Raw genomic sequence first — 24,199 nt, 5'->3', positions numbered from 1 at the left:
AATGCAACGATTGTCTCCTTCGCTGTCCGGATTCAGTTCACTTCTCTTCTCCATTATTTATTTATTATGTATCCAATAACAAAAAAATCCTGCCATCCTTATCAAACTTTCACAGTATCTCATTCTTAACCCTTTATCGGGCAAGTGACTATTTTTGGTGTTTTCCGCACACATTACAAGACAGTGACAGTAACAGTTACAGTGAGGGAACAATCTCAGGTCCAGTGTGGTCTACAGGGTCTGTAAGGTCCACCTCTGCATGAACAGTGAGTGTACCTGCTATGTTAGGTACCATGAAGTAATGGTACTAATGTAAGGAATGATGTTCAAAGGGAGAATGTGGATGTGGACAGGGGTCTGGATCAGCACTTACGTTCTAAAAGTGATGTTCTAATGTTCTAAAATACATGTTCCTTTCACATCACATCTGATTCTTTTTGTATGTTTTAGGTATAATTCTTGGATTTATTCATTTTTATTTTATTTTACTTATTTATTTCCTTATTACCACATGTCAGTGTTTTTCAACCTTGGGGTCAGGACTCCACGTGGGGTCGCCTGAAATTTCTAGTAATTGATAAAAATAAATGAAAAACTTACTAATAAAAAATATATGGTGAGTTGAGAGAGATAATCCCAATACGTAAAAGACATGACAAACTGTGAAGCTGAAACTGAAGCACTGTGGTTCTGTTTATCTGTCAAATGTTCATTGTGGTCAGTTTCAGATGCTGCAGCTCTTTCATAATTCATAGTTTGAGTTCTTGTTTGTTCAGTATTAATTGTCAGCCTTGTAAATCCAAGCTGGACTGACTGTACATATCCTGACCAAGGAAAATAAAATTCTCACTTTGTTTAGTAATCTACACCTGGCTTTTCTGCCTCCGTCCATAATAATATACATTATATAGACTAAATGTCGTCTAAAATTAACGTTTATTTGCAATGTAGTGTAGCAAACTATTACATGATCAAAAACAAATTAGTTTTAGCAACAAAAAAAAGTCTCTGTTAGGAGTGTCTGGGGTCATGAGCCAAAAAAGGTTGGGAACCACTGGGTTACGTGCATGTAATGTGTTTTTCTTGTATTTTTTTATATATACTGTGGGGTGCCGCTGCCAATTGTGGACCCCATGGAAGGTAAATGTTGTGGGCCCTTCAGAAACTAAACTATCCATAAATGTGTGATTGGAGCAGTTGTGGACGTCCGACTCCTGGCCTCTACACCTCTCTTTTACTCCGGACCTTACACGAAATTTTCATAGCCTCTAACCTTTATCCACTGGGACCCCTGGAAATGCTGGGCCCCATGAATTTGTCACGTTTACCCTCCCTTTCACGGCGCCCTAGTATATACTTCTTGTTTTTTTTTTTTGTTTTTTTTTGCTTCCTAAGGGTAAAGAACCAAATATGGTAACTACATTGACCTTCATTTTCTACATAAGGGTCAAAACAAGGTATTTGAAATCTCTCTGAAGGGACATTTTAGAGACAATTTGACAGATTAGTGTTGCTAAATGACCCACATTTTTATTTTACATTCATTTTTGTTTTAGTTGGACCATAAGGGATTATCCAAAACAAGGAGCTACTTTAGATGGAAATAAATGTTGGAATGGCAATCACCTTAAAGTTTGCTCTCTGACAAGACATTATTGTGTTTTGACCCATAACAATAAAAAGTTTTGAAAAATTTCACAAAAGTAATAAAGTCTTGTTATGTCCTGCAATAACAAACTGAGGTTGAAATTCTGAATTTCAGAGTATTTCTATGCGTGCCCTATAAAGGCTTAAGTCAAAGACATGGTTTTGTTTTTACACACTTTGTTGTAACATGTGTTTTCAGACTGCTGACCTGCTCTTTGATGTGTTTTCCAGAGGTATCCAGCAGCAGCTGTCCAGCTACAGGGAGACGGTGATCCGGCAGGCCACGGCGGCGGCGGGCTCGGCCGTTCACCGTGACGACGCCCCAACCTGCGGCATCTGCCACAAGACCAAGTTTGCAGACGGATGTGGGAACCTGTGCTCGTACTGCCAGACCAAGTTCTGCGCCCGCTGTGGTGGGCGAGTGTCTCTACGATCCAACACGGTGAGTCCTTCTGCTCACTAGTGTTGGTACATGGATGTCGGATGAACCTTTTGACATGCACAAAGGGGGTCTGCTGGAAATGTGACAGCAGAAGAAAAAGAACAATTGGGTTAATGATGGTTTGGTGGATTCCATCTTCTTTCAGTCTGTTCAACATTTTTGCCATGTTGACACATAATCTGGAGAAACAGACATTTTCCAATGAGTTTTTGTCTTTCATCCACATCATGGGCATTAGACCTGGGCATTCAGGGCTTAAGCAGTAACCCCAGATCTCTCTTTTTTTTAAATAAACATATGAGTAAATACATGTCCCCTTCAACACTGGCACTTGCCACCGTACGTCCATATGGCCTATGCGTACCTCATGCATATCTCGTGTGTACCTCAAGAGAAATATTTGTTTTTGCCAATTTGTTTTTGTTTTTTTTAAGCCCCGGATGTTTTCAATTCCTAGCAACATATCTGATCCACATAAAAATGCAAGTTTAGGTCAGTGGAATCCATTATTTCTGAAAACAAAAAGGAGATTTTGGAAAACTTGGATGAATGCCACAGTATGACAAAAAAAATGCATCAACGCCATATGTGTGACCTTTGTTTATTCTAACCCTAACTCCGTGATTGAGCTCTACAGGTTTGCTTAGTGTAGATAGATGAAAAATTTCCTGAAAACAATCTGGTGTGTACGAGGTTATTATTGAAAATAGGTGGAGACATACAGTATGTGTTTCTATAAATACCTGGCAACGTGTATACATGGCCCTTGTTGAATTAAAGATAAACTGACTCATTGGCACCAATTGGATGTTTCATAGTGTCAGCACTGGGAGAATGTTGATGCTGTGGTGGCTGATGGGTAATATCCAGCCTGGTCTGATCTCATCTAACTTTCACTTTTTCTTTAACCAAGTTGTTTTTCTTCCAAAACTTGACTGACTAAACTAAACAGTTATATAATGTACGTAATACTATCAATACTATCTTTAGTATTTTTTGTCCAAAAAAGGCATTTTAATTAATTAATTAAAAGCCATTTTTCTTCTCAGTTCGTTCTTAACTCTTTAAAGCCTGACGTGTCATCGCTGACACACCCTGCACGTATGCAGTTTGGATGGATGTAACTCTTTCACTGTTTGTGCAACTGGAAAAATTTTGACAGGTTCTGAAACCTGAGATTTTGTGCTTTATAGGTTTTATTTGGTCATTACGGTAATTTCACTCATGCCTGTAGAAGCTGGAGAATAAGCCGTTTTAGCAGAATTATAATGTGCAGTAAATTGTAAATGGTTGCTACATTTTGAAAGATCTGGGAAAAAAAGCGCTCTAGAAAAACAGGCAATCGGACTCACTCAGCATATTTTCTAATCTTTTTACTGCTAAAGTAAGAAACAATGTCCAGGTGGATCATTTTGGGTTCATGGTTGGAAGGGTTAATAAGTCATTTGATGATGGATGACAGATATAATGACCAATTGCTGTCTAGATTCCTGTGAGCAAATGTTACAATGTCATCGTTGTGATCTTAAGACCCCTTTTAGCAGAAATCACATACTATGCACTTACTACATGATAATATTTTGGCTAAAAACATCATATCTAAGGTTTACACCACTCTCTCAATCCGAAAGGACCAAACTCTACTGACTGAGGTGGTTATATGAGACATTTTAATTCTAATGGGGGAATATTCAGATTATTATTGGGGTCTATGTCAACACAGCCAATTAGAAAACTGAGGGAAACAACTGAACCCTGCCCATTACAAGACTAAAAGACTTGAGCAGATAATGAAGTTGGAATTCCAGCAGTGGCTGAAAAACACTTTTTGTGCGCGTCAAAAAGTTTTATAATGATGCTTTAGGGCAGGAGTGTCAAACTCATTTTCTTCCGGGGGCCACATTCAGCCCAATTTAATCTGAAGTGGGTTGGACCAGTAAATTAATAGCATGATAGCCAATAAATAATGACAACTCCAAATTGTTTTAGTGCAAAAAATAACATTCATTTATGCCAGTATTTACATTTGTAAGCTATCCAAACAAAAAGGACGTGAATAACCTGAAAAATGAAATTTGTTAAGAAATGCAAGTACAATTTTATCAGTATTCTGCCTCGATTTAAAATTTATACATGGGCATTACAGATCAGATCTACAAAGGCACAAAACATTTAGTAACAGGCAAAATATTGTTAAAATTGCAGTTAATTTTCTATAGACATTTCAGGTTGTTCATATTTGTTCAGGTTATTCACATTTTATGGTTAAAGGATAGTTTTTAATGTAAATATTTTCATAATCTAATGTTTTTTGCACTTAATCAACAAGAAAAAATTGGTGTTGTTATTATTTGTAGGTTATTATGATGTTATTTTTGAGTTCGATGCCCTAACTTGCACTTTGCAAATTCATCCCGCGGGCCAGATTGGAACCTTTGGTGGGCCGGTTTTGGCCGCATGTTTGGCACCTGTGCTTTAGGGGCATGTAAACACATATGTCACCAGAACACTTCATTTAGAGTCCATTTAAGTGCTTTACATCGGAATCACTGGAGTTGAAATGTGAAAATAGCCGTTCATTCATGATGTTTTTATTTTTTTCCTCTTAATCCGTCACTTATCGTTTTAAGCCGATAACTGAAAGACAATATTCTTCCCCCGGTGGAGCGGTAAACGCAGTAACATCTGTTCGCCGTGCTACTGTAGGTCGGATGATGCTATATCAGGGCCCCAGGTGCTCGAGCTCAGGTGGAGGTGATGAGCCATAACACATATGTACGCCCTGAGTGTGTGCTGATATTTACTACTGTATATGTGAGATCTGTGTGTTAAGTTTGTGTGCTCTCACCCCATGTGTGTTAACGTGATCTATGCCTGTGTATGAGTGTGTATATGTGTGTGTGTGTGTGTGTGTGATCCAGGCAGGAGCTGGTAAAGGTTAATTGGGCATTAGACTTAGCTGTGGACAGAGGGGGTGGTCTCCCACTCTGTCTCGGTCTCCCAGGGGTCCGGAGGTGCCCTATACGTGCCCAGCAGGGTGTAGACGTGTGTGTGTGTTGGCTTCTGGAGGCAAATCTTTCTCTAAAATAAGTGACGCCGCCCTCCACCTGCCCACATCTTACCCACGTCGCCAGTGTGGCATTTACTGTAATGACCTCACGCACTAAAAAGTACATCCTAATTAGTTACCGCCTGACAAGGGGAGGTTTCAACTGTGGGGTCCTGGGTTGTGCGGTTACAGCTGTCTTTACAGGGGGGTCGGGCGATACAGTTTATCAAATGAAATTGATTAGTTTTGTTAAGATTCTGAATGATGTGATGCAATCATAAAATTCAGATTATTGTCCTTTGTGTAGAAGCCAAAGTGTTGTAGCCAAGGTTATGATCGTTAACGAAAACTAACGAAATGACGAAAACTAGAATTGTAAAAAAATTTTCTTTAACTGAAATAAATAAAAACTATAATTAAAAGAAAAAAAAAACGATAACTAACTGAAACTGTGTTGTGTGTTTACAAAACTATCTAAAACGGATAAAAATTATGGATAAAATTCCCTTCGTTTTCGTCTTTGTCAACGTCAGATCGATATGAAATCAATTTATTTCCCTCAAGCAATTTTATCTGCTGGCACCGTATGATATTTAACGGTCCGTCACTTCTCGTCACTTGTGGTTTACAGTCGTCTTCTGATCCCCACTCTACCTGGAAGCACGGAGACTAAAGTTGGGAGAAAGAAGCAGAGTCCTGTCTGGGATTTATTTGAATAAGATATGGGTCAAGTCACGCGCCTGTTGACTTTGAATCAGAAAATTAGAATTGAGATAATGATTTCAAACTTTTTGCAGTTCAATAGTATAACATCTTAAGTTTCTAAATCCATTAAAATTTTTGCCAAAAAAGGATTTTCAAGAAAATTACGGAACTTTTTATACAAACTAAATTCAGTCCCTCGGAAAGTTCTCTAAGAATGAATAATAACATAACTTATTACTGCTATAATTTGAAATCTCAATCATATATTTCTGTTTTCAATATAGTTTCATGACCTTTTACACACCCTTTTATCATTATAAAAATCATTTTGTCTGAAAAATTGGTGTGAATTGCTTTTTTAAGCATTTTAATATCAGATGGTGCCGGTTATGTAGGGAATTTCACTTTTCTCAAAAAACATGTTTTTTTTTTTAACCACTAATTAATCAAATGAGCTAAACCAATGGAAATTTCTGAAAGAAAGCATCTAACCCTCTGCTTAAGCATGGCTTCATTGTAATTTAAGATTATTTTGTCACTAATCTAAAAAAAAAGATTTATTTTTTTTCCCTACATAACCAAAAATAGGTCTCGACATGAAATAGCTAGCTTGTGAAGGATTTTTTTCTTTCACTTTCTATAGATTTAACTTTTCAGATCAATAATTATGATATTCTATTGTCTTCATATGGATTTGGTATACATGAATATTACATTCTCTGGAAAATATTTCCTCTTAATTGAGATCAAAGGGAAGTTATCACAGTTTTAGTTTCTTTATATATAAAGAAACTAAAACTAAACTAAAACTAAGCATTTAGAAAATAACGAAAACTAATAAAAACTATCAAACCTGCTCCAAAAACGAATTAAAACTAATTGAATTAGAGAAAAAAAAGTCCAAACTAAATAAAACTAAACTATAATGAAAAATCCAAAACTATTAGAACCTTGGTTGTAGTTGTTGTAATGATTGTGGTGTCCAGCTGGTTGGACATTTTTGCAACTTCATGAAAAATAGGTTCATAAGATTTTTTTTTTTTCATTATTATTTTTTTAATGTATTTTTTTTATTTTTAAAATAATTTTGATTTATTTATTTATTTATTATTTATTTTTCAGAAGAAAATTTTCAATCGCATTGTTTTTTTCATGCCTAAAGAGGAATAAAACACACAGGAAAAAATTTTGATTAAGGTTCTCATAATTCGTGCATGAAAGAGTTAATCATTTGTTACTTGTGCCAATATCAACATTTCCTGAAAATTTCATCCAAATCCGTCCATAACTTTTTGAATTATCTTGCTAACAGACAAACAGACAAACCCTGCTTCACTTAGCGAAGGTAATAATACAAAAAACCCACAGTTTCTCGTCAAATAGCAGAAAAAGTAGTGCTTCCGATCATACTGTCATATAATCTTTGGGTCTGATTGCCCAGCCCTGCTTGGTAACAGAGTCAGCTAACATAAAAAAAAAAACTCCCAGCTCCAGGCATAAAACACTCCTCTCGCAAATCTTCCGTATTGAACCTTTAAGAGACACGTTGTTTAATCTCAGACAACATATTGAGGTGTAAGTACTTGCCGGAGTGATTAAACTTCACCGCATTTTAAAACCAGATTGAGGTTTAAACGTACTGACAACAGTTGTAAAATGAAAAGAGGCGTATTCTGTTGAGTTGTCGTAACATTATGTAAAAGTGAAATATCATAGTGGGGTGACTGTAAGTGCAGGATCATTGCTATGCTTTCAGATATCATTCCAGCTCACATTCTCTCTGTCTTTCTTTTCATTATACATGGATGACTGACTGGGCTGCAGGAGGACAAAGTGGTGAGTGCTGTGTTTTTTTTTTTTTTCCATTTCTGAACTACATAACTGCCTACAACCTTCAAGACAAACCATCTTAATGGGTTCAGACTGAATGTATGCATGTGTGTTTGCAGTTTTACCTATTCATCTCTCTGTCTAAATGTACTGGGTCTTGTATCGGTAACGGCAGTAGCGGTGATACTGAAAAAGTCGTACTCTCACTTCACTGGTCTATTTTATTTACTGTATTTTACAAGTAGAAAGACAATAAGCTTTTGCATGCATGGCAAACTCTGCATACAAATAGTCACAAGAACATTAATTATCCAAATGACACATTTTCTTGGTTTAGTTGATATTTTTCTTATACCATTTTGCCATTTTACTATGAACTTACTACTATATACCAGCAGTTAAATAGGCATTTCACTTTTTTATTTAAGTAAAAGCACTAATACCATATTGTAAAGTTACTCCCCTGCATTGAAAAGCTAAAAATGATCAGAAAAACGTCCCTAGAATGATAGTATGAAAAAAAGTAAAAGTAGTCATTGTGCAATATAATGGTTTCTGTTAGTGTTTAACTGGTATATATGGTGTTTCTGGATTCATTTTACTGCTGTATTTATGAGGATCTGGCTTTTTACTGCCGAACATGTTTAAGGTTGAGCTCAGTTTAACCCTTTCATGTATACTGGTCACTATAGTGGACAGCTATTCTACAGCTGTTTTCTTATATATTCATGGATTTTTTATTTATTTTTTTTAAACATATATCTTTATTAAAGTTTTAACACATTCATATCTTTTCTGACATGAACTGGTAACATTGTGTAGATCTCCCCTGAGTATAAACCCCCCAGAATCACAAGCCCCCCCCCCATAGTTTTGACACAATTTATCAGTAAATACATGTTTCTTTGTTTCAAAAATTTAACGCACGGTGTCCAAGTGGACATTTTTGCAACTTTATGAAAAAAAGGTTAATAAGAACATTTTATGTATTATTATTATTATTATTATTATTATTATTATTATTGTTATTATTATTATTATTATTATTAGTAGTAGTAGTAGTAGTATGTTTTTTTATTTGAATTTTTGTAACTTTATTTTTTTATATTATTTTTTTTATTTTTTTTATTTTTTTATTATTATTATTATTATTTTATTTTTATTTTTATTTTTATTTTTATTTTTATTTTTTTTCATTACAAAATTTTCAGTCATATTGTTTTTTCATGCCTTAAGAGGAATAAAAACATTCAGGGAAAAAATCTTGATTAAGGTTCTCATAATTCGTGCATGAAAGGGTTAAGGTCGTTAAATCCACTATAATACTACATCTTCTGTAAGATCATCTATTTTTCTTACAATGGATTTGTATCTAACAACCAATCCCAGAATGTTTTTAAAGGGTTTCTTTAGGTAGAAGTAGGAGGACTGAAGCTGTCCGACAAATGTACTTGTAAGCCCAGTTCAGAAATAAAAGCAAAATGTGTATGAATCACAGCAGAACATAGAAAACATATTAAATTTTAACTGACTTTATTGTGCCCGTAAAGAATTTTGTCTTTGCATTTTACCCACCTTAATACACACACAGTTCCTAGCATTAGCGTTAGCACATAGCATGCATTAGGAGGAGTGAGCTGTCATTAACCCTTTCATGCATAGTGGTCACTACAGTGGACAGCTGTTCTCTTATATATTCATGGATTTTGTTGTTTTAGTTCCATATCAGCCAACACAGTGGATGCTCACACTGCAAAAATCTAAATCTTACCAAGTGTATTTTTCTTATTTCTAGTCCAAATACCTCATCACACTTAAAATAAGACACAATCACCTAAAGAGTAACTTTTCAGTGAGATATAAGAACTTATTTTTTGACAATAGATCTGCAAAATCTGATTTCAAGTAATCTTACCCAGATAATTTTCACTTGTTCCACTGGCAGATTTTTTTGCTTGAATTAAGCAAAAAAAAAAAAAAAAGTTAATCTTTAAGTGATTATGTCTTAAGTGTGATGAGATATTTTGACTAGAAATGAGAAAAATACACTTGGTATGATTTAGATTTTTGCAGTGCATGCACCATCCCATACACTGCAATTCATACCGTTACTGTAACTTTACTGTTCTTGATAAACCTGATCTGCACTAACATGTTTGAGTGAAAATCAATTGCTAGTTATTGTTATTAAACTGTAATTAACAGGGTTTTGTTTTTTTTTGTTTTTTTTACTTTTTTTTTTTGCATATCATCTCCATGAAGTGAGTAATGACTAGTAGTAGTGTTTGTTAAAATGTGAGTATACATCAGATTATATGCATTAAAAATGTTTTCATATCATAGTTTTCACAGTTTATCAGTAAATACGTTTCTTTGCTTCAAAAATTTAAAGCATGGCGTCCAGCTGAGTGGACATTTTTGCAACTCCATGAAAAATTCTATCGCATTGTTTTTTTTAATGCCTCGAGGAATAAAAACACTCAGGAAAAAAAATCTTGATTACGGCTCTCAAAATGCATGCATGAAAGGGTTAAAGGTGCGTAGGGACCAACTCCAGATCCTCATCAGCACCATGGTCAGGGGCACTGACAGGAGAATTAACCTGTATGTACCTGTTTTTATGGTATTAAATGGGTGGGTTTATGATTGCATTCTGTTTTCACCTACATTTTACACAGTGTTACAGAGATTTTGGAGTTGGGGTTGTCATCATCAGGGTTCCATCTCCTTCCAGAGGTTGGATGACATGGTCTTCCACTTCTGTTGGGAGCATATCTGTGTTCCTCAGTACCTATATAGGTGAAACTTTATGAAACTAGTGAAACATCATTGCCTGCAGTTAGGCGGTGGTGCAGTGGTTAGCACTATCACCTCACAGCAACAAGGTCCTGTTCAATTCCAACACCAGAAACCTTGAGTTTGCATGTTCTCCTCGTGTTTGCGTGGGTTCTTTCTGGGTACTCCTTCCTCCCACCATCCAAAGACATGTACTGGTAGGTAGGGATGTAACAATATGAAAATTTCATATCACGGTTATTGTGACCAAAATTATCACAGTTATCATTATTATCGCAGTGTTGTTGAAATTGTGCTCAAAATGTTCAAAAATTACTAATACACACACCGAAATAATTTAACCAAGTTGTATTTAAAATAAATAAATAAATAAAATAATTGGTACAATGCACTTTCTGTTGGCAGAAACATTCAAATATTAACCCTTTGTGGTCTGAGCCTATTTTGTCCGTTTTTCAGTACTTCTAATTTTGCCTTTATATACTATTTACAGAAATGTTTACTATACCCATGTTTTGTATCTTTTTTTTTTCAGCACAACTTCATTCATATCATCTGCCTATTATTTTTTCACTTTAACCTACTATATCAACACAAAAGGACAGAAAACACAAAAAAATATATAAAATCCGATTTGAAAAATGTATATAATTTATTGCATAAATAACACACAGATGCTTAACGAACCTTTTCAAAGACTTTAAAAGTGAATATTGGTTCCAAACATTAGGTATATCAAATTAAAATTGTAATAAATTAAAACTATACTCAAATATTTGACATAAAAGCAGATCTTTACATTGGGTTTTTTTCCCCTAAAAGTGCAGTAATCAAACACGGTTATCGTGATAGTTACAATTTAAACGGTAATACTAACCATCTGCAATTTTACCGCGGTTTATCGTTATGCCGGTAATCGTTACATTCCTACTAGTAGGTTAATTGGTTAATCTAAATTGCCCATAGATGTGAATGTGAGAGTGATTGATTGTTTGTCTCTATATGTTCAGGTCGTTGTTGAAAATGAGAATTGGTTCTCAACTAACTTACTTGGTTAAATAAAGGTTAAATTAAAAAAAAAAGTTTGTAGGCCTTTGTCCCTACAAATGGAACTACATTTCTGTCATGTGTTGGGCTGAGGAACATAGGGCCTACTCCTTTTTGACTATCCATTGCCATCTCGCAACATCGGTTGATCGTCATCGGTGGCAGCTCTTTGATGTTTCCAGTGTTCCAAGTTCTTTCTTTTCATTCCACATCCTCTTTTTCTTTCAACTTTTCCTTTGGTTTTCTGTCATGCATTGTGTTGCCTGATATGTCCGCAGTGCATGAGTTTGGGTCATAGTTGAGTAAAAATAACCGTATTTGCCTCTGGGATATGATGTAGATTTATAAAAGTGCAGAAATAGAAAGTACAAGTACCTACAAATTTCTAGTAAAAGTACTTTCACGAGAACTGTGTCACTGATAACCCAGTACGTTGAACTTGAAACTACATTTGTGGCATCCCAAGCTTTCAAACACCAACATGAGAAAGTCAAGGGAATTTTGTGAACACCAGAGTTATATTTTAAGGTCAGAAAATTTTAGTTTTCCATCTGAATGTTCACCTTTCCTGCTGTTTTTTCTCACCAGAGTTTTAACTGTTTATCTGTTCTGTCGCTGTGAAGGAGAACTGTTCGTTTTTCATCATGTGTCCTGGTTAAACAAGAGTTATTGTCTGATATGATACTGTTGGGGAAGGTTCCCTCTGGACAAGGCGTTAACACCTTCACTGCATGTGTAGTTGTGTCAGGTTTTAGGACCTTCCTTGGCCTTGGCTCCCTTCCCTCAGGGCAGCTGCCAAACCAGCACTTTGATGATATTTGGCCGAGCTTGAACGCCGCGGCCGTCCAAGAGTGCTTTGGTGTGCTGTACATAGCAGTCCCACACCTCCTGCTAAAGCTCAGTACAACAATTACTGGTTCTAAAGAGGAAACTTTTGGCAGAATTTGGCCTTATGTAGCACCGGCTATAGCTGGACAGCAGAGCGGGTTTGAATTACTGCTTGACATGGATTCATTTAATTACTCCGGGATTGATTAATCTTGCCTGGCACCGCGGTCCAAAACTGCAAAGTTACTGTGTCCGCTTTTTCCACTCCACTCAAACTAAACACTCCAAGTTAAATGAAAGTGTTGGCATGAATAATTCTGGGCTTAAAGGATATATTATCTATTAATGGTATTGTATAGATGTGATATAGACCCCTGTGTTTTTTGTCTAATGGAGTCCTCTTTAACTGGGTGTTTTAGGTCACTTCTTTTAGGGATGCACTGATACCACTTTTTCCAGACTGAGTACAAGTACTTACATTTGAGTACTTGCCGATACCTAGTACCGATATGAGTACTTAATAATACCATTACAGTTCTTACTAGGGCTGAACGATATGGACTAAATTTCATATCTCGATATTCATGCCAGATATCTCAATATCGATACGATATGACTACGGTTTCGGTGAAAACCAAGCATTTTTCAGAAAAATACTAACATCATAATACAAAAGAATGTGGAAAGTGCAGTTTTATTTATAAGAACTCACTGCCAGTCATCAACATTAACATAAAGTATAAATAAATTTAATTTGTTGTGACTTCCAGAGCTGTACATGCAGGGCGAGCATGGGGGAAATCTGTATCGTTTATATCGTTGCTTTTTCGATATTAATATCTTGAATGTTCATATCTCAATATCGATACAATAACGATATATCTTTCAGCCCTAGTTCTTATTTACTTTTGAAAATATGCTTTATCGTCGTTGTCATTAGTCTGACTGGAACAAAGTGCTGCTACTGACATTTAAAGCGATGGAATGAATGTTTCTTAATCAATCCACCAGGAGGCGCCACTCTTGATTAATCATACTGGACCAATACCACAAAGAAAAGAAAGTTTTTTGAGAAGAAGAAAGTCAGTAATAATAAACATGGAGACGACAGAGGCAACACTAATGTGGATACTAATGTTAATATTGATATTGACGAGGGTAGTTGTCATAAATATGTCAGTAGTTTTTCTTTAACTCACACAGTCGCTCTTTGAACAGATCCTCTACCTCTGCGGTTCCCGGTGGTATTCTCCATCTCGGTACGCATCCACAAGCACCTGGAAAAGGGATGGAATGTACGCAGAGGACGGACAGAACGCTCCGTCGATATCCATCTGTGTCTTTAACGTTACTTGCAGTCAACGTTACTTTCGTCGCCGTCATTTAGTTTGAAAAATCTCCACACTGCTGACATTACTCCTCCGCTGCGTACCTGCTGCACTGAACTGCGAATGTCATGCTGCCGTAAGTGGTATGGGCACTGTTGTATCAGAGTACTTTTACGAGTACGAGCACAAGCACACGTGCTGAGTTTCGGACCCAATACTCGATACTGGTATCGGTGCATCCCTAGCCTCTTTGGAACAGGCAACAATGGTTTAATGATTTTATTTTTTCCTAGATGTTACCATTGGAGAAATCATATCCATAATCTGAAACAAGTCTTTTTTGTCCATAAGGTGAACATTTGACAGCACTTTTTTTGGTAATTGTTGGAACTTTCGTTGCTGTAAAATAGGAAACTGGTCTAAAGCATATGGGATAACGAGCCATTTTGCAGCAAGTACTTTCATTGTTTAGCGCTTAGGTATTAAAATAATCATTATTTTTGTGACTTATTAATTATTATGAGTAATTTTTTAGAGAAAATAGGAACATTTTTCTTATCCTACCTTTGAAATTGACAATTTATTTGATATGACAGTGACAGTCATGCTGTTATTCCGTTAGTATTCTGAATCTGAATTTGAGGTGTTATATGAAAAACATATCCCCATGAATTTGGTCTTTTTCTGAACGTGGCCTTTTCTTTTTCGGTCCCATGGGATGAACTGATAAGTAAATGGAACATACATAAAACGAATGTAATTTACCACAAACTGAAAAAGTCAACCATTGTTTACTTTACGGTTAGCTGGAATAAAGACAAATATCGTCTCTGGTGGAGATGAATCCAAAAAGAAGTCCACATTTTTGGTTGGAATGTGAGGCACACCAACTGTTAAACATTACATCAGAGATTTTAGATTATGGAAAAAGTACCAGTCAACCATTTCCAGAAAAGAACAGGAGCATCTGCCACCAGTGGAAAACTTAGAAAAACACTTCTTTTTTAATTGGGGTATGCACGGTCATCTGTAAACAGAAATGGTAATGGAATATTCATGCATGTAAACATCGTATTTGGAGTTTTCTCTTTCAGAATAAGGGCATAAACTAGATTATTTGCATGTCAACATAGTCAGTGACAGCTCTTATGAATTTTAAAGCGGGTGTTCATGATGGTAGCGAATGTAGCTAAATAACATTAGCAATCTGCCTTTTCGTTCAGAGAGATTTGGTGAATATTACATGTACATATTAGCCATCTATGTACTGGAAACATGTACTGTATGTTTCAGGCTAATAGTTGCCACCCAGCTAGATGCACATACATGAGTAATGTATGCTATGTTAATTTTGTGAATCTGAGGAGACAGGATAAATTGTTGTGAAGCTATGTTTTGTTTGTAATGGACAATGAAAGTCAAGTAGACCATAATGCCTTGCTGTATATTTGGTCTGGTCCTATTTCCCCGCCCCCTGAATGGGAGGCAAAGGCTATTGTTTTTGATTTGGTTTGTTTGTTTGTTTTTTAACACTCTAGCGGCGAAACTATTGCTTGAATTCATACCAAATTGGGTTTATAGATTGCCAGTGACCCAGAATAAATCTCATTACATTTTGGAAACATAGGTCAACGTTTCAATTTTTGAATGTTTTTTAAATATCTTTTTTTCCCCCATTTACTTATAATAAGCAAATTTTCACATGTCTATAGCAGCAAAACTATTGCTTGAATTCATACCAAATTTGGTGTATAGATTGCCAATGATCCAAAATAGATTTGTTGACATTTTGGGAAAAGTAGGTCAAAATCTAAATTTTTAATGAATTTTTAAAATCTTTTTTTTGTCCTATTTACTTATAATGGATGACATTTCTAACATCTATAAAAACATAAATTTTGCTTCAATTTACTTCAAACTTGGCACATAGACATGATGACATCAGCTGGATCAATGCCAAAATAAGCTACAATACATGCGAGGGGTGGGGTTTGTTGTGCCTGGCACCACTTGTTGGTTCCTAATTTCAATATAAATTGTCGGGTTGGAACTGAGTCGACTAAAGGCGGCCTTACACTGTGCGAGTTTAGAGACGATTTCGTGTCTCACTCGTGCGACTCTTTCTGGGATCGGGCCCGATGTGCCTCTAATCGTGTGTCGTGCTTCGTGCAGTGTACATAGGGTAAAGAGAAGCGATTAACACCTCACGACCAGCAATCGTGTGTTCGCAAGGAAAACGGAGCTGTTTGAAATCCTGCTCGCTCCTCGTGAGTGTATCGTACTGTCAAAGCAGTGCCACGAACCGATGTGCCTCAAATTCTCACACTGTGCATGCGCGAACACAGACGCGTACAGTAGCGTACAAGCTAACAGTAGCTGGCTATTGTCCTAGTGCAGTTTGGCTGTTGCAGCTTACCTCTAGTTCCTGGATGACAGCCCATACTGTCCACGTCTGGACAACCAATGCCTGCACCAAACACATCGTTGTCTTTTCTTCTTTTTTGATTCCTCACAAATAATGGCACATATTACCAAAGCAGCCCGTTGGTTTTTGTTTAGCACTACCATTTCGTGACTCACGCCAATGCACAATCGTCTGTGCACTTTTACGGATTCCTTGGTATTTTAACGTTGTATTTCCGGATACAACACTCAAACGTGTCGTGAGTCCTGTGGTGTATGGTCCTACAGTGTGAGCAGTCAGGTCGCATACGAGCGTCGGTCCGTGCAGTGTGACAACAGGAATCGTGAGCCTGACTGTATGACTGATTCGCACAGTTTGAGATGGAGCTGCGTGCAACGATCGAAATAATCGCACAGTGTATGGCCGCCTTAATGTGCCTGGCACCACTTGTTTGTTTTTTTGTTTGTTAACACTTTAGCAGCAAAACTGTTGGTTCAGTTCATACCAAACTGGGTTTAAATTAGGTGGCGGGTTTTGTAGTGCCTGGCACCACTTGTTTGCATAAGTACTGAGCTCCTTTATCCAAGTCAAAATAACAATAATACCATGTTGGGAAACTGCTCTGCTCCTAACCATGCATGGGTTAAACTATTATTAGCAAAATTTACTTCGGTTGAACAGTAGGAAGAAGTCATTGTGGAGTAAAATGTTTAATTTCCAGACTCTCAAACATAAATTTTATACAAAATTGTGAGCACCTCCTATTTCACATTAAAAAGTCTCAATCTCCACCTTGACTGTAGCGTATATCACAAATCCTCCTCCTGCGATTTTAGCCAATGAGACTTCAACCAAACTAAAAACTCAACATCCATCACATTTTAGGCATACTTGCTCAAATTACTCAAGTTCTCTAACTGATCAGTTTATTTGAAGTTATTTGACATAAAAAAAATGGGTGACAGCTGGATTGACCAATCACAGTCTTGAATTCGTCACATATGGGCACGGCTTCATGAAAGATAAACATTATATAAACATTTGTAAAATTCAATATCTTGACGATCTGTCGGGGGGGGGGGGGGGGGGGGGGGTTAACATGTGGGGGTGCATCCATAACTAATGTAACTTACGCTGGCATGAAATTTAACATGCTTTCAACATCCGACTCCCGACTTCTATATCTGTTATACAGCGGATCTTACACGAAATTTTCACAACTTCTAACCCATATCCACTGGACCCCCTCCACTGCTCTATGGGCCCCCCACAAATACTGGGCCCCATGAATTTGTCATGTTAACCCCCTCCCTCCCCTTAATGGCATCCTAGGAACCAATCATTGGTCAACAAGCAGACACAACGTCCTTGCATTTCTACAGAGTTTGGTTCTTGTGGATGCTTCATTTTTACGCAATAGAAACAAATACTGTTGTGATGTACATCCTTTTATCAAGTCTGCGGTCTGGATAAACTCCGATGTTTGTCTTAGTTTTACTCGGGCCATATATTCATTATTAGTTATGCAGACTTGAATATAAAAGAACAACGTTTGAGCAGTAAAATGAAATACTATCCCAGTCTGTGAAGTGAGCCAACATATTGTTCAAGGATGTGTTATGAGGGCAGTTTTTGTTGTTGTTTTTTTAATGGTTGTTGTGCTTTTGGTCAGGTTTTCTTCCTCTTTGGTCAGAACCTTTATGATCCATTCTCACTCTCCATTCACAACAATGAAAAACTTAAGATTAATAGTTGCTGATTTTGTTTCACTAACATTATCTTGTTTGTGCGGTGTATGCATGAGTGCGCTGTCATGCTTTTCAAAGAGTCTTTCTGAAAGCCAGTGGATAGGGAGTTAGATAAATAACATTTTAATAGGCATCACCATACAGTGTGTGGCGCATGCAGCCTGGTGTGTTTTGTTAATGATATTCAGTGCTCATTATCTGCAGCGATGGTTGAGTTGTAGTGGAGAGATGAGTGTGTGTTTTTGTACTGAAGCCAAGTGTTGTTTTTTTTTGTTTTTTTCAGAGAAAGGGCCATTTTTGAAGTCTTGATTCCATCTCTAGAGGAAAAAACAGAGTTGGTGTGTTACTTTTTCCCACACACAATAACACCGCTCTTCTCTCTAATTGTAGTGTCCAAGGTTGTATTTCTGCAGGGGGTCTGTTCTTTTTTGTGGCTTTTAGAAAAACGCTGCTTGCCACTGGTAAAGTAGATGTTGCTGTTTTAGACCAATTCTCATTCAGAATTACTGGCATCGTCGGTGTTTTCAGACCAGTGACGCTGTTTACCATAATGTGGGCTTTATAAATGTGCTCTATTTTAAAACACAGCCTTTTCCTGTTAGCGATGAGACAGTGTGAGTACTCTAACAGTAATTGTTGATTTGAAGAGAGGCTTGGAAACAATACAGCATTTACAAACTAAATACTTAATTCAACTCATTCATTCATTTTCTGAACCCGCTTTATCCTCATTAGGGTCACGGGGGGTCGCTGGAGCCTATCCCAGCTATTTATGGGCGAAGGCGGGGTACACCCTGGACATGTCGCCAGTTCATGGCAGGGCTGACGTATAGAGACAAACAATCACTAGTAGGGGTGTGTATTGGCAAAAATCTGGTGATACGATACAAATCACAATACTAGGATCACGATACAATATATCACAATATATCATGATACTGTTAAAAAGGCAATTTTTTGTTTTTTTAAAAAAAGATTATTTCCTGGAAGAATTGAATTACACCCAAAATATGTACAAATACTAAACACATTTTTATTTGATCAGAACAGGATCTAATGCTATATCACAATATTTTTCTAATTCTCCTAGTTTCCAAAGGAGCTAACATCTGCCACTCTCAGACAGTAACAAGTGCTTTTAGGATGCTTCAAATAACCATTAAACACTGTTAAATCATAATAAATAAGATATAAACAATAAAGAAAAAAAAATTAACCTTCATTATATCTGCGTTTGAAAAAATACCTAAAAATATTGATACAGTACTTTTTAATATCGATACAGTATTGTGAAATGAAATATTGCGATATATTGCAGAACCGATATTTTCTTACACCCCTAATCACTAGTCACTTTTCCATTGGACATCTGTGCAAAACTTTACCGATATTTACTAAATGTCAAAAAAACAGAAGTGCGTAATGTCGGTTTTTCCCATTAAATCACAAATGTGGTGATTTGTTTATTTATTATCGCGAGATGACACGAGAAGTCATTCTATAAACATGGCGACGAACATAAATATGGTGTTGATTTACAGGTATATTCATTATTATTATATATTACCCCTCTATCTCGTACTAAACTAAAAAATGATTGGGTTTCCTGGTGTGTCCACACATACCGTGACATGTTTCTTTTTCTTTATCTTGTTCTTGTTGTAACGTACGTCAAATTCCATTTTTTTTAAATTCACCTGACTAGTTGCTAAAAAAGGTCTTTCCATGATAGTTTTGCGTGATATACAAATTGCGCTACACCCGAAAAACCACCTCTTGCCAGCGCAAAAACTTTTAATCGAAAAATTAGACTTTTGGCGAAATTGTCATTTTTCCATTAGGTAAATTTTTATGCACAAGTTATATTTGCGCAATTTGAGGGTCAATGGAAAAGCGACTAATGTCACATTCACACCTGTGAGAAATTTAGATTAACCGATTAACCTAACAGTGCATGTCTTTGGATGGTGGGAGGAAGTCAGAATACCTGGAGAGAACCCACTGGTGTTGGAATTGTTAGTTCAACTCATTTGACTAATTTTCATCACTTTGGCATTTTTGTCAATCACTTCTTCGCTATTACTTGATCATTAGTTTATTCAAATGTAGTCGATTTATGTCCGCTGTGCCCCATGCCTCAACTTTGTTAAATATATAACTGGCAGTCAATGCCAAGAGATGACGAGTTTTTGATCTCATTCGACATGTTAGTGAGAAACATCTAATTCTGTGTTAAACAGCTGAATGGACTGCGTCTCTTGAAGTCACCAACATCAAAAGAGCTGTTGTATTTGTACATTTTACTTAGGACTTTTTCACACTGCGTACTCAAGTCCGTATCCGAGTACACTGGATCCCAAACTCCGCTTACTTTTATCCATGTGAACGCAAACGTTTCGTGCTCGAGTACCGTACCCGAGTCCAGTTGAGAAGGTAGTCCTGGGTAGTGGGTACGGACTGCCTGGACTCCAGCAAGGTACGTTGGCATGTGAATGCGATCCGTGCCCGAGACTGGACGTGACCTAATCACCACTCCGACAACGCACTGCAAAATTCAAAATCTTACCAAGTGTATTTTTCTCATTTTTAGTCAAAATATCTCATCACACTTAAAATAAGACAGACTCACTTAAAGAGTAACTTTTCAGTGAGATATAAGAACTTTTTTTTACACAATAGGTCTTGAAAATATTATTTCAAGAAATCTTACCAAGATAATTTTCACTTGTTCCCTTGGCAGACTTTTTTTTTTGCTTAATTCAAGATTCTTTGCTTAATTCAACATATTATATTATTATATATTGTATTCTATTATACTATATTATATTATGTATTATTACTTTGTGTAACTTTGTGTCTTGTGCAGTTGTTTATCAAGATTTATATAGAATAGAATAGCACAGAAGAGAACACAGTAGTGTTATATTTTTGCAATGACATTAGAAATTTAGAGAGACTCAGAAAAGGTTAATAATGGGCAACAAAATTTAGCTCTGAAAAGGTTTATTTGTGAAGATTAAGTCAAGTTAAAGGAAAGAAAGAGTAAAATATTAATTAAATACTAAACTACTTTTTTTTTTACAGAGTCCAATATTAATACAGTAATATACAAAGGTTGATCCATCGTATTTATTCAAATGTAGTCACTCAAGTACTATGAAACATTATAACATTAACAGTTTAATTAATTTATCTGGAAAAGGAGCAGTTCTATGGCTGTGTCCTTAAACAACTTCACAACTCACTTACCCTTTTTATTGCTCAAGAGTCAGTATAATTATAATATTTTATTTTAGCATTCATGTTTCTGGGCTGATGTGTCTATTTAAATCTGTGTATAGTGGTTGTGTTTGTCTACTCTGGCATGCACTGAATCTGATTTTCACAGATGCTTTAGAGTTGCGTTAAGGTGTAAAAACATTTTCAGTTCATTATCAATCTCCATTGGGACAAATTAGGACACCACAATTTGGGTAATTAATGCAAACACTGCAGCTGTCACAGGCATATGTACAGATAGGAAACGAGTGTTTCATTCATCAGCTTTTGTCCAAATATTTTCATGATGTCCAAAAGGATGCATTGGTTTCAGTCAGATAACTAAATACCATATAGACATATAGAAAACTATACTATGCTATGCTATACTACACTATACTATACTATACTATACTATACTATACTACATTATATTATACTATACTATACTATATTATACTGTACTATACTATATTGTACTATATTGTACTATACTATGCTATACTATATTACACTATACTATACCACACTTTACTGTACAACACAATACTATACTATACTATACTACACTACACTATATTGTACTATACTATGCTATACTATATTACACTATACTATACCATACCATACCATACCATATTTTACTATACAATACAATACTATACCATACTATACTTTACTATACAATACTATACTATACTATACTATACTATATTGTACTATACTATGCTATACTATATTACACTACACTATACTATATTGTACTATACTATGCTATACTATATTACACTATACTATACCATACTTTACTGTACAATACAATACAATACAATACTATACTATACTACACTACACTACATTGTACTATACTATATTGTGCTATACTATGCTATACTATATTACACTACACTATACTATACTACATTATATTATACTATACTATACTATATTATACTGTACTATACTATATTGTACTATATTGTACTATACTATGCTATACTATATTACACTATACTATACCATATTTTACTGTACAATACAATACAATACTATACTATACTATACTACACTACACTACATTGTACTATACTATATTGTGCTATACCATGCTATACTATATTACACTATACTATGCTATACTATACTATACTATACTATACTATACTATACTATACTATACTATACTATACTATACTATACCATACCATACCATACCATACCATACCATATTTTACTATACAATACAATACAATACAATACTATACTATACTATACTATACTATACTATACTATACTATGCTATGCTACGCTATGCTACACTACACTATACCATACCATACCATACCATACCATATTTTACTATACAATACAATACAATACTATACTATACTATACTATACTATACTATACTATACTATGCTATGCTACGCTATGCTACACTACACTATACCATACCATACCATACCATACCATACTGTACTATACCATTCTTATATTTTGTAACATTTGGATTTTTGGATTATGATTTTACCTCAGTAACTTGTCATTTGATCTCTTTTTGCTGATCACTCATCCTAGTTGGTGGTGCTATTTCTCCGTTGAAAAAGAATGGACCCAAATGAGGATGTCAATATGTGGAAAATGTTAAGAAATACTGGTAAAATATGTTATTTCTGTTCATGCCAAATTACTGTTTTTATACAGGTGAATAAACATTATTATGAACACATAATGCAAAATAATTACAATTAGGTTAATTATTATGCTAAGTGTGGCTAACTACACTTAACATCAATTATTTCATCTCACACTGTGAAAGAACAGGATACTATTCATTATTTCCAAAATAATAAACTATTCCTCAGGTCATGTGTTCCATGTCATCTCTAGATCAGGGGTGTCAAACTCATTTTAGTTCAGGGGCCACATATAGCTCAATTTGATCTCTATCAGTCCAGACCAGTTAAATTATAACATAATAACCTATAGATAATAGCTAAAAAATGTTCTCTTTGTTTTAGTGCAAAAAAAAAGCTATAAGATCAATTTAAACAATATTATGTCTCATCATTCATTTACACATGTGCATTACAACTTAGAGATTGCAGTGGACCTACGAAGCCAGAAAACATTTAGTAACAAGCATAATATTGTTAAAATTTCTCTTATTTTTCTTAAGACATTTCAGATTGTTCATAGTTGTTTAGATTATTTACATTTTTGTGAAAGGATAGTTTGTAAATGTGAACCTTTTCATCATACATTTTTAATTTGGAGTTCTCATTATTTGTAGGTTATTATTATTATTATTATTATTATTATTATTATTATTATCATTATTATTATTATTATTATTATTATTATTATTATTATTTTACTTGAAATCATATTGGGCTGTATGTGGCCCCTGAACTAAAATAATCCTGTGTAATTTTTACACTTTGCACATTCACTCCATGGCTGGATTGGACCCCGTTTGGGTCTGGTTTTGGCCTGTGGGCTGCATGTTTGTCACCTCTGCTCTGGCCTGTTTGCTTTACTACCAGCACCCTTGTAAGTTTACCCCTCCTCATGTTTTACCTTTAGCTGTTCATTACAGGAGTCTCAGCACAGTCATTCATCACACGTGTGTCCATTAATCTTGGCATCACATTAAAGTAACAGTTGTGTATCTACCCTGTGGAGGTGTTTATAGGTGTAGACTCAGGTCTGTGTCATACCTATCCTGCGGACACGCTACCGTATTAGGTATTCTGGCACTGATACTGCACTGGTGACATACTAAAATGCACTTTTCTCTGGTTTAACTGGCATCTAAAGCTGAGTTTGGGTGAAAGAATAAGCCACAACTCCCCTTTTTCTTTTAGCCACTGTGACCAAAAAAGTCAAAAGTCTGAACCTTGACATTAGTGAGCAATCAAAAAAAGTACCTACAAAGATATGTTAAAAAAAAAAAAAAAAACCTTACTCTCTGTCTCATACTTGTGCAAATGTATATGTATTGATCTATGCCTACAAGGAATTATGCCTTTGTGCTGCTTTGTGTCGGGGTGCAGCGCAGGAGAAAAGCCCGAGCAATGTGTCATCTGCTGTTAACGCCACAGCGCCTCATGATTA

At 35.7% G+C, this 24,199-nt stretch overlaps 1 protein-coding gene across 1 annotated transcript in view; it reads left to right on the top strand.

Annotated features, from left to right (window-relative positions):
- The window catches only part of rims1a (regulating synaptic membrane exocytosis 1a), a 289,297-nt gene that overhangs the window by 64,829 nt on the left and 200,269 nt on the right, over positions 1-24,199 (top strand). Inside the window, exons 3-4 of the mRNA XM_030155700.1 lie at positions 1,879-2,089; positions 7,668-7,679. Coding sequence (XP_030011560.1) covers positions 1,879-2,089; positions 7,668-7,679 — 223 coding nt within the window. The remainder of the gene's footprint in view (positions 1-1,878; positions 2,090-7,667; positions 7,680-24,199) is intronic.

The sequence above is a fragment of the Sphaeramia orbicularis genome, chromosome 15 (genome assembly GCF_902148855.1).
Source record: "Sphaeramia orbicularis chromosome 15, fSphaOr1.1, whole genome shotgun sequence".
In the NCBI taxonomy this organism is placed as follows: domain Eukaryota; kingdom Metazoa; phylum Chordata; class Actinopteri; order Kurtiformes; family Apogonidae; genus Sphaeramia; species Sphaeramia orbicularis.
Note: the sequence above shows the minus strand (reverse complement) of the source record. Positions and strands in the feature narration are given on the sequence as shown.